General features: G+C 36.8%; 1 protein-coding gene across 1 annotated transcript in view; it reads left to right on the forward strand.

Moving 5' to 3' along the window:
- The window catches only part of melt (ventricular zone expressed PH domain-containing protein melted), a 100,707-nt gene that overhangs the window by 57,103 nt on the left and 30,796 nt on the right, over positions 1 to 12,808 (forward strand). The window contains exons 7-8 of the mRNA XM_089093367.1: positions 8,436 to 8,656; positions 11,009 to 11,382. Coding sequence (XP_088949493.1) covers positions 8,436 to 8,656; positions 11,009 to 11,382 — 595 coding nt within the window. The remainder of the gene's footprint in view (positions 1 to 8,435; positions 8,657 to 11,008; positions 11,383 to 12,808) is intronic.

Consider the following 12,808-nt stretch of genomic DNA (forward strand, 5'->3'; position numbering starts at 1 on the left):
GAGGGTGGGAGGGGCTAGTTGCCCTCCGATCTTTTTTCACTCTGAGAAAATGAACTACAACTTTTAATTTCTATTCAAATGAAGCCCCTCTGAAGTTTATATGAGCATCCCTTTCATAAGAACCACATACGGCCCCAGGACATAGCTTACAATGCCTGCCCCCCGGGCCCTGGGGGATGTGTCGACACCGGAGTTTTGGCTATCTGAAGTTTTGGCTTTGGCTTCTATAGTTTTTGGCTTTGGCTTCCAAAGTTTTGGCTTCTATATGAAGTGCCTCTTGGAAAAAAAATAAATGGAGTTTGGGGGGAGGCTAGCTGCCCTCCGATCCCTTTTGACTCTTAAAAAGTGAATTATAACTTTCAATTTTCAATCAAATGAGCCCTCTAGGAAGTTTATACGAGCATCCCTTTCATAACAACTATATATGCCCCCAGGGCATAACTTACAACGTCTACCCCCGGGCCCGGGGGGGCTGTGTCGAAACCGGAGTTTTTTGTTATCAGAACTTTGAACCATTTTTAACGAAATGTCTATCTTAAAATTTTTAGTTGATGCATTTAGGGCGTGGAGGAGGGGGTGGGGGCTAGTTGCCCTCCGATCTCTTTTGACTCTTAAAAAGTGAACAAGAACTTTCAATTTCCAATCAAATGAGCCCTCTCCGAAGTCTATACGATCATCCCTTCCATAAGAACTATATATGCCCCTAGAGCATTACTCATAACGCCTGCCTCCAGGCCCTAGGGGGCTGCGTCGACACAGGGATTTTTATTATCTGACCTTTGAACTATTTTTTATGAAATGGCTATTATAAAATTTTTATCGGATGGGCTTGGGGAAAAAATGGTGTGTGGGGGTGGGATGCTAGTTGCCCTCGGATATCTTTTGACTCTCAAAAACTGAAATAGAACTGTCAATTTCCAATAAAATGAGCCCCCCCCCTGAAGTTTATACGAGCATCCCTTTCATAAGAACCATATACGCCCCCAGTACAACACTTACAACGCCTATCCCTCGGGCCCGGGGGGGAGTTTTTTTTATCTAATTTTTGAAAAATTTCCGAAAAATTGGCTATCTCAAAATTTGTACCGGATGGGTTTTGGTAAAAAAGAGCGGGGGGGGGGCTAGTTGCCCTTAACTCTATTGACTCTTAAAAAGTGAACTAGAACTCTCAGTTTGCAATCAAATGAGCCCTCTATGAAGTTTATGCGAGCGTCCCTTTCATAAGAACCATACATGCCCTTAGGGCATAACTTAGAACGCATTTCCCTGGGCCCTGGGGGTTTTATTGACACCGGATTTTTTTTTATCCGACCTTTGAACTATTTTTAACAAATTTTCTATCTCAAAATTTTCATCAGATGGGTTTGGAAAAGGAAGGTGGGGGGGGGGGCTAATTGCCCTCGCATCTCTATTGACTATTTAAAAGTAAACTCAAACTTTCAATTTCCAATCAAATGAGCCTTCTCTGAAGTGTATACGAGCATCCCTTTCATACAATCCATATATGTCCCAGGCCATAACTTACAACGCCTGCCCCCGGACCCTGGAGGGTTGTGACGACACCCGAGTTTTTGTTATCTGACTTTTGAGCAATTTTTAACTTAATGGCTATCTCAAAATTTTTACTGGATGCATTTGGGGAAAATGGGGCGTGGGGGGGGGCAATCTCTTTTGACTCTAAAAACTGAACTAGAACTTTCAATTTCCAATCAAATGAACCATCTCTGAAGTTTTTACGGGCATCCCTTCAATACGAACCTTATATTCTCCCAGGGCATAACTTACGACACCTGTCCTCGGTCCCGGGGGGCTGTGTCGACCCCGGAGTTTTCGTTATATGGTCTTTGAACTATTTTTAAAAAAAGCTATCTCAAAGTTTTTATCAGATGGGTTTGACGTAAAGGGGCATAGAGGGGGGGGGCTAGGTGCCCTCCAATCTCTTTCGACTCTTAAAAAGTGAAATAGAACTTTCAATTTCCAAGCAAATGAGCCCTCTTTGAAGTTAATACGAACATCCCTTCCATAAGTTCCATATATGCCCCCCAGGGCATAACTTACAACGCCTGCCCCCGGGCCCTGGGGGGTTGTGTCGACACTGGAATTTTTTTTATATGATCTTTGAACTATTTTTATCAAAATAGCTATCTTAAAATTTGTATTGGATGCATTGGGAAAAAGAGGTTTGGGGGGGGGGGGGGAGCTGGCTACCCACCAATATCTTTTTACGCTTAAAAAGTGAACTAGAACTTTCAATTTCCAATCAAAGGATCCCTCTCTGAAGTTTATATAAACATCCCTTCCATAAGAACCATATATGCCCCCAGGGCATAACTTATAACCCTTGCCCCTGAAGACTGTGGGGGAGTGTCCAGCTCAAACATATAATTTCCAGAACTTTCAACTATGCTGAGCAAAACGGCTATCTCAAAATTTTTATTGGATGTGTTTGGGAAAATAATGGGCGTGGAAGGGGTTTCAATTGCCTTAGAACTAGCCATTTAAATTTCCAATCGAATGAACCCTTTCTGAAGTTTCTACGACAACGCTGTCGATGCAAAACCTTATATGCCCCCCGGGCATAACTTACAACCATCAGGGAATAACTTGCCCTGAGGGCTGTGGGGGGGGGGGATTGTCACCCTCAAAGACCTAATTTCCAGAACTGAAAAATTCGTTGAATAAAATGCTATATCAAATTTTGATTGGATGTGTTTGGGGAAAAGGTGGACGTGAGAGGGGGGCTAGTTGCCCTCCAATCACTTTTGACTCTTAAAAAGGGCACTAGAACTCTCGATTTCCGTTCGAATGAGCCCCCTTTGAAGTTTCTACGACGACCCCTTCCATATGAAGTGCCTCTGGGAAAAAACAAATAATAATAATAAAACATTAGAGCCGTGTGGTCTTTACTATAGGCAACGCTATAGCGTTGCCACTGATAAGGTTAATTGACTCCTCAACTGCTCTCCTGCTCAACTGCTAAAAAGAGCGCTTCAATGAACTCTATCTTTTGGTAATGCAGCCACATAAGATACGTTTCATTTGGTTAATTGCAACAATGGACTAGACTAACTCGTTGAAAATTATTTATTTGTAATGACTCTAAAGTATTTCTAATTTTCATTAAACACACATCATAAATAACCTTCAACCCCATCCACCCCTCTGTCAAAGAATAGAAAAACAGATTACAGAGAAGGGGAGATAACAAAAACATTGTCCCTTTAGTTTATCAATGCTTATCGCCAAATACCTTGTTCTATAAGTCATTCGCCGCGGATAATTACCTATTCGATGTAACGAAGAAAAGACAGTAATCAACAAATGCCACCATTCTTATTGTTATGTTTACCTTTTTCTTTGTCTTTGTATGTCATTGATTTAAAAAAACAAAGTTTTTCCGAGGGAAGTAAAGAGCGAAGTTGAAACTTAAAACTAACAAAAATTATTACTTTACACCCTATCTAGCATATATTAACAAAACTAGTACAATAAACCAACTAATTATGTTTCCCTATGCTTTTAGGATTGTACAAAACTAGCGCTTTACTGAAAACACAAAATAATATAGAAGTTTTGGTACAGTAAAAGCAAATCAATTAAAGTTACTTTTTATAGAATCAAAATAATATAAATCCTTTTTGGATCAATTCCTTTTAAGTTAAAGCAACAATCCATTTTAAGATTTAACTTTATTTTTTTTTACGTTCAATTTGGCATCACTTCTGTACGATGGCTCAGTTCAATCACTTGCTCTCGTTTTGGTTCTTAAAAGGACATGTCATGATTAGTTTGTACACAAGTTTGAAGTAAGGCCATCTTGATAGTATTTGGACTATAGACTAGCTTTAGAATTTGTATCATAGCTTGAAATTCACTCTTGTATAGAGAGAAATAATCGGATTTTCAGAGTTCATATTATTTCTTATATGATCTTCAGTTCAAGTAATACTTAAGCATATCTCTTACAATTTAAGATTATACATTAGGCCTACCCAATACTGGGATTGAATCTGGCAAGACCAAAATACTGCGTGACAAATGAATCAAGTATATCTGTATGCTTTTCAATCACTTCGCGGTTATTAAGAGATGTTTATTTTAACGTTTGTGCTCTTAAGATAATTTTAATTGCATACTGAAAGTTACCAATGTCACAACTGGTGTAAGAGACTATGGAAAGCTTTATAGATTCATTTAGTGTGGTTAGGCTGCATACTCATTTTTGACTCTTAAATGAATAATCCTGTTTTTTATATTTGCTTTTTGAGTTTTCAGTAAAGCCCTAGTTTTGTATAATCCTAAACGCATAGGGAAACATAATTAGATGGTTTATTTGTACTAGTTTTATTTATATATGTTAGATAGGCTGTGAAGTAATAATTTTTGTTCGTTTTAAGTTTCAACTTCGATCGGAAAAACTTTGTTTTTTAAAAATTAATCTTTGTTCGTTTTATGATTAAAATTTAATGTAGACCCAACGTTGCCATGATCCTTTTTAAAATTTATACGGAATAATGTATCTTCGTTTTAAGTTTTAATGTAACTCCTAAGTTTCAGTTGAGAACTTATTTTAATGTAATTTCTAATTGTCACTGATCTAGGGGAGACAAAACACCTATAGAAAATACTAAAAACAACCTTGACAGCTACAAAAAACTTTCAGTCTATAACATGAATTTCATCATCCATACTTAACAAAACAATACATGTTTTTCAGGAGCGTTTGTTTTTCGATGAACAAAAAACTGTTTTTACTCGGCCGACTTCCCCTGAAAAAGCCATAATGAAGACAGGGCTTTGTAAATCACCTACTGATTAGCAGAAACTAGAAGGCTACTGTAACAAAAGAGAGCTGTTTAAGGGCTTATTTAACAGCTTATATATATGCCTAGTCGCTTTTTATAAATTTGACTTGATAGCACATTCCCATAAAGTGCACTTTCGGTTGTTTCCCAATTTTTTTTAATGAAAAAAGTATCTTTTCCAATGAAATGACCCAAAAAATGTGTTTTTCGAAACCTAGGCAGGAGCAAAAAACTAAGAGGGCAATAACGTCCTTTTCCCTCAATTACCGCCGTTAGAACTAGCACACAGGCTTCATCGCAGAGTGAAGTTTAAAGGTTCAATTCAAAACTGTTGATCATTCAAGCTTAGTTTTGGTATATTTTCAGTTGAAAAGTTTTTAGTTTTAGTTCGCAAAAATCTTTTGCTTCTAAGATGAGTAAGCGATTTATGAAACTTACTAAAAGGGTCTGGAGTGGGAGTATATATGAGGGGTATAATAGACCTCCAGTTAGGGAGTTTGGACCATGATCATTGCAATGGTACCGTTTTATCCTTCCAAACTCTTCCAATTAAGAAGTGGTACCAAAAGTGCCGTTTTTAGTGCTATACGGCACTTTTGGATTGTAAAATGGATAAAAAGCGCGTAGATATGAGTAATAGGTTTAAAATGAGCGATTAAGCATCTCTCTATGATGTTTTTTCTCTAAAAACAAAAAAAAACGGGAGACAGATCAGTGGTACCGATGAAAAAAGTGATTTTCCTTTTTGTTCTAGGAGGGGGACTGTAATTTCCCTGTACAAGGTTTTCTACCTTGCTGATTCCAATGGTACATTTTTTATCTTGATCTGACACCATTTTCGAGGGTTTAATTGCTATAAATGTCTTTTTGCATTAAACTTTTACTTTACAGAAACTAACGAAAAATGTAAAAAAAGCAATTGTAAAAGTTAAAAGATAATTTTTGTACATAAATTTCTGCGTGTTCATTTTGCAGACAAGAAAGCTCAACTTATTTCAAAGTAAAAATATATTTCCTTATACCTTAAAGCACGTAGATATGAGAAATAGCTACTGAATGAGCCATTAAGAATCTCTTTATGATGTTCCGGTAGTCCGCTAGACCTGTTAAAAAAAAAAAAAAAAACGGGAGACAGATCAGTGCTACCGATGCAAAAAATTGATTTTCATTGTTGTTCAGGAAGGGGGACTGTAACTTCCCTGTACAAGGTTTTGACCACTTTGATTCCAATGGTATACTTTTCATTTTGATCTGACGCCATTTTCGAGGGGTTTGAGGCTTTTTTCGAAATCACCGAGAATTTCTTTTCGTATCTAAATTTTTCTTGTAGGACGAAACAAAATAATAGTCGACGTTCCTGAGTCAGTGTTAGGTGAGAAATGTTTTTCACGAGGCAGTTTTTTTCAAAACGCGAATTTTAACTTTTGGTTACTATGGGCTGTGGTTCGCTCTTTACTAGGTTGCAGCTGCCGCTGCAACCGTGATACCTTGCTGGGACATGCTTTAAAAAAATGAGCCTAGAAAATGTCTGAAAAAAAACAACAACATCGGACACCGATATTCCCGATACGATACATGCGATACCAATACGCATGATGTCGATACGCGCGATATCGATACACCCGATTCCACATACAGCCCTTCCCCAAGGACTATGGAGGGCCATATCATCATTAAAACCATATATATTAGACCTTTGAACTATGTTAAACAAAATGGCTATCTCAATTTTTTTATACGACTTGTTGGGGCAAGGGGGGGAGAGGGGGCCTGCCGGGAGGGGGGCCTATTTGCCCTCCAATCTTTTTGGTCACTTAAAAAAGGCATTTGAAAATTTAACTACATTTCTAATGAGCTATTAAACAGTTCTCTGTAATGCTTAGGTCACCCCCTAGCGCTTCTAGAAAAAAAAAGAAAAAAAGGGTGACAGAACAGTGATAGCCATGCAAAAAAGTCAGTTTCCTTGATATTCAAGATGTGGAGCTTTAATTACCCTCAAATGGATTTTTGACCATACTGATTCCAATGGTGCACTTTTTATTTCGATTTGACGCCATTTTCAAGAGGTTTCAGGCTCTTTTTAGAAATCACCATAAATTTCTTTTCGCAATAAAGTTTTACTTCTAAGATTAACCGAAACAATAGTTATCATTCCTGATTCAGTGTCAAAAGGCAATTTTTTCTCACTTGACAGTTTTTTTTTAAACGCGTTTTTTAACTTTTGGTTGCTATGGGCTGTGATTCGCTCTTTACTAGGTTGCAGCTGCCGCTGCAACCATGATTTGAGAAAGGTATGTATTTTAGCTAATATTACTTAATTCTATTCGTCTTTATAGCTTGCTAATAAAAAGCTCTTGTTGATAATCTAGTTGCGACATTGCAAGTCTTACGATAATAAATTCCAGGAACTGTTCTAGTTATTGCGTCAATTTGAGAAATTATTTACTTTTTTTTTATCTATTTTTGCGTTTTATGACGCTCTACTGTAAATACCAAAAAAGAAATTTTAATAGGTACACAGTCAATTATAACAAAGTAAACTTGAGTCACTATTAATAGCGAGTTAAATTGCTTGAACCTTCTAGAAAAGTAAAAACCTTAGTAATTACACCGAATTAAGTGATATTTTTGCCCTTGTAATCTGTGGTAAATTCAAGCTCACTGGCAAAAAGGAAGACTCCATCCAGGAACGCATGGAGCTGGCGGGGTTGGGACTTGGGACCCAGTCTCCTCAAAAATCCTAAATTTTGATGAATTTTTGGACACTCCTTATTCAAATTACTGAGTAATTTTTTTATTGTCCCCCCCCCAAAAAAAAGAGTCCCTGCGTACCTTCTGCCCCCACCCTTAAAACAATTGCTTAACCTAAAAAAACTTTAGTTTTAATCCCTCGTCCAGCTTATATTCTCACATTGACCATGTCTGTTTTGAAGAAAACGTACTATATTAACTGAAGATTAAACACATGGTTGATGCCACCGCACTCTATAAAAGGCATTACAATTCATTTTTGCAGCACCGAATGCACTTGCTTTGATTATACAACCAGATCTTATTTCAAATGTCCCATCATTATATTGTGGTCACTACACTTATTTTTCTATGGCAGTCTTTACAGGCTCTGAGATCCTTATGAAATCTTTATGAATTTTCTTTGCCGATGAGAACTATTTTTCTAATGCCAGTGAAACATGCGAAATTAAAAATACACTTCAAAGCGTGCAGTACTTTCAATGTTCCTGAACCTACCATGAGCATGGGTCAGATATTTTCGATTTCTTGGCGTTTTTATTAACTTTATTTGAGGCAGTTCTGATTTAAAGTAGGTCATACAGAAATCAGGGACCAAACATATTACCTCCCAAGTTCAGAAAAACTCAAAGTTTTTGGACAAAAATCCTTTTTTTTTATTTTGTGAAATCATTAAAAGAAAACGCGTAAGCGATAAACCAAATACTTTAAGAGCACTAATAAAGCCAGTACGTCCCATAGAAGTGAAATCTGCTATAGCTCTCTAATATTTTGATTTTTTATTTGTAATAAGATTTGATTGCCTGTATATTCTATTTTGTTGTGATAGTTTGAATTTAGGCACAGTATCTTAATTGGTGTGTTTTTATTTAATTATAGGACCGTGCAAGATCAGCTCTGGTGTTCGTAAGTGATCAGCTGTCAAATGCTGATACTGTAAGTTCGGTGTCACTGCTCAAAGAAATTCTGAATTTAGCAAATGCTTATCCTATGCTACTCAGTGAAAAGATTCTGAATGAAGTCACAAGATATTCAGATAGAAGCTCGTATGAATCCAGACAAGTTGTGGAACAGCTACGAGGGCTCTTTATTTCAAAAAAGTAAGGCTTTTAAAGTAATTCAAAAGTAAGGCTGTCTATATTTTTATTCTTATTATGCTTTAGCAACAATAAATCGCATTGTGGCAAATGAAGATTGTTTGTGCCATCAGAAAGAGGATTTAAACTTGTTGCCCAGCTGATTCTGGTTGCCTCTGGCTTCCTCAGCGATAATCTCGCGATTCGCGTACAAAAGTTATATATCCATTCTTTCCCTGTCTTTCCATTGCCAATCTAAATTTGAGGCACTTTTTTGCCGTTTGTCAAAGCATACTGGTAAGCAAATGTACTTGTTTCAGATTCAGTCAGACCATAACACATGTTTGAAGCTTGGATCAAGTAAATCGCCAAAGTGGCTTCTTCAATAGGAAAAAAAAAAAAAAAAAAACGGTGACAAAGCCTTGTCTTTAAGAAAGGCTAGGTCTTGACAGGCTGAAAGCTGCTGATCATCAGTAAAATGCTTGTAGTCATTATAACGGTGCTGTAATGTTGCTCTGGGAAAGGAGAGACAGCGGGAGAGCTCTCAGTAGATCTTAAGCTTTGACGTGGAAAGATGCAGAGTTAAATTAAAAGACACTGCATGCATCCGGGTCATCAAATTGGCATGTCTGCCATATCTTGGGAACGGCTGGTGATACGGACGGGGACTGGCTTAATAGTCTAAGCTGTTATGGACATAGATAATATTTGTGAGCGTAGTTTTGTTTGTTTTTATCTTGTTTTAATGCTCTTCCACGAGGCATTTTGTCATGTACAGAAGGTAACAATAAATTGTTAGAGGGTAAAAAATGCTATGGTACATAGTGAGTGAGTGGCTCACTATGTACCAGCTTATACTGCACAGTATGCACCACCTGCTCTCTAGCCACCAAAATCAAATGAAAGTGTTGCATTAAAAACAAAATAAACGATAGCGCTACTAAAATTGTCTAGGGTTAATCAAAGTGATAAATGTTAATTGAAGCGATAAATGTACACAAAAAAAGGAAAAAATTGTGAAATATGATAAAGGGACAGTGATAATAATTATGAAATATAACGATCATATATGTTGTTTAAACAACATTGGTTGCCGTTGGATGCCCATCATATTTGTCGATTAATGTTGCTTTTTTCAAGAGTTGGAAAATAACTAGTTTCATCACTTAGTGATCAAATGAATACATACTATGAATAAATGTTGTAAAAAGTTGATGCTTCGCAATGGACGTGACAGTGAGTAGACAAATTATTTTTTGAAAAAACAATTATACCAATGTTCTTGGTATTTTTAACTTCTTAAAATACATCGGCCTGCCTTACTATAAGAAGATAAGATCAAAAATGGGGTTTTTAAGGTCAAACGAAAATACTGAAAAAACAAAAAACAAATATTTCGGAAGGACAACAGCCTCTCTTCTTAAGCGCAAACAAAAAAAAAAAATTAAGGAAAATGCCAAAACGGGGAAAAGAAGAAACCAAAAACAAACGTGGAGAGTCAGTGTGAAAAATCAATCCAATAAAAACCAATGAAAAACCAAAATAAAAACATGAATAAAATTTAATAAAAACCAAAATTAGAAGAATTAAAACCAAATACCTAACAACCAAAAAGCGTCATTCACCAACATCCACGATTTGCACAGAATCCAAAAACTCTTGAACTACCATCGAGGGATACTAGCGAACGACCGGCCAATGAAAGGAAAACTCATTCAATGAAAGAAAAAACTCAACAAACGAACCAGCTATTAAATAATTTCGAGAACTATGTCATTTGGCTTTTGATTTTAATAGTTGCATTCCTTGCACAAACCCTTTGAGACCTGATTGGTTGATGGCGTGTTTCATTGTGTGAATGCGAAGGAGATTCATGGTTTATTTCAGGGATGACTAAAGAATTGGCTTTTCTTTTGAGAAATTATTCATAATTTAATTTCTTAAATTATGAGTCATCCATTCTTAAATCCCCAGAATCTCTGTTCAAAGCTAGACCTAATTGCTGGTATTTAGAAATTTTAACAGCCTCTCTGTAGTGCTTAACAATACCTTTGTCATGTGAAATTAAACTAGCTTGGTTAAATAATATAGTATGTTCCGGGTGGTCATAAATGTGTGTTCTGCAAGAGCAGAGTTTAAAATTTCTTGTTTTTTTGCAAATATTTTTATGGATATTTTTAACAAATAATTATGAATTTTTTTTTTTTGTATTATTTGTAGCCCTGTATTATCCAATAGATTTGTATACGCTGCAGCCTATGGACCTCCAAGCCCGAGGAAACTATTAGGTTTTTTTATATGATAAGTTTTTTTTAGACATATACTAAAAATTATGCCCCTTGCCTAATGCTCGACTGATTGACAGTGTTGTTACAGGGCTTCTGACCAGACGTCATTTAGTGCTTCTGAAATTCGTCAAGCCTCCGGAAACAATAAAGGTTCAAGAGGAAAAGTTCCATCGCCCTCTGTCCATCCTGCTCCACCTCCCAGCTACACTTCGCAGGCTACCAGTCTTCCCGCCGGCTATGTTTCTGTTGGAGGAGTTGCTGTGCCTCTGTCTCTAATTGGCTCTCCATCTCCCACAACGCCTGGCAATTTTGGCCTCCCATTGGGCCTACCATTTTCCAGTGGAGATGGCGGCAGTCGGGGTCGGGTTGTTGGAAGCAAAAGAGATACTAGTCGTTCAACGCCTCGTCTTTCAACCATTGGAACGACAGGAATGAATAGAAGCTTGGGAAGAATCACTGGAGGTAAGTGTATTCTTTTGAATATTTTTAAAATGTTTGTGTGTTGGGGGCTTTATTTGCTTACTTCAACACTTGGCGAAGTTGGAAACTTTTGAAACTGCTGTTTACTCTTTTAGGCTCTTAGGGCGGTAATTGGGGAGCCAAGCTGCCCACTTATCTCTAATCCTTTTCGGGTCGAGAATCTTAATTTTGCTGGATTTAGTGCCAAATCTTGATAATTCCAGTGATGCGTCTAATCGGATATGGATCCGAAGTGCACTACACATGTAGTTCACATTTTAACTATGCACATTGTATTGACTATGAACTTGTCAAACATCCTGTGTATCAAAATACTTGGCCTAAGGCTCATTCACGATGAGGTTTAATTGACATCAAGGTTCAGCTTGTTTTAATACCAGGGATCATCTAAACCCCAACAGTCAGGTTTTGGTGTTCATTTAAGCATTAAAATACACCGAAGCAGGGGCGTAACCATAATTTTAGTTTGAAGGGGGAGGGGCGGGGGTTTACAAAAAGAAAATAGTTTAATTTTCTCGAATTTCAAAGATATTAATCAACCAAAATTTTCCGGCTAATATTCTTGTTGGCCAACCTTAACTATGTCAAACCTGTTGAACTTAGCTTAAGTTGAGGATTGACCATCCGTATTCTCAAAATTCAACTGTATTTTTGTGGGATATTTTTGTAAAAGTCAAAATATTATTTCTTTCTGCGTTGCGCGGGATAATAACATATAGTTTCTCTTTAACTTTTACATAATATGGTAATATATACTGTTACTTTGATAGAAACACACCTAGAACTTATTTAAGTTTTGTTAGAAGTTTATTAAGTTTTTGTTAATAAAGCGTCAAATTAAGTGTGTGATTTTTTCTTAAAAGAAAATCAAATCCTCAGAGATAAACTAGTTTCTTTATTTAGGTCAAGAATCAAATTATAGAATATGCAGTGGTGCTGTAGGCTTGTTTTGTCGATTTTTATGAGCCTCTTTCAGTGTGTATCTGCCTCTTTTTTTATTAAGTAAGAATACTTTTCCCCGATTTTCTGGCGGGATGATAATGTCACAGATTATAAAAGCTGCCTACTACCACAAAACGGTGCACGCATAAGTGCTGACATCGCTCACACCGCGTAACCATAGAAAAACTAGAATCGATTTGAACGTTTGTTCTCAGTTTTCAAACTGGGAGTCATCTCTTCCACAAGAAAGAATAGATCGGGCAAACGTTTTTTATTATATTTTAGAAATTGAACGGAAGAATGTTAGGAGCTAAGAAACTGCCACGGGTACTGTAACACAGCATATGATGCTTTTAATATTGGTTGTAAGCTTTTCAAACGTCCAGTGAATTATAAACTTGGATTGACACAAGAACTTTGTTTGAGATATGTTCAAGGCTGATTGTTATTGAATTCTTTTTTTTCT

The sequence above is a fragment of the Artemia sp. Qi Xiang Cuo genome, chromosome 8 (genome assembly GCF_049724085.1).
Source record: "Artemia sp. Qi Xiang Cuo chromosome 8, ASM4972408v1, whole genome shotgun sequence".
Taxonomy (NCBI): Eukaryota; Metazoa; Arthropoda; class Branchiopoda; order Anostraca; family Artemiidae; genus Artemia; species Artemia sp. Qi Xiang Cuo.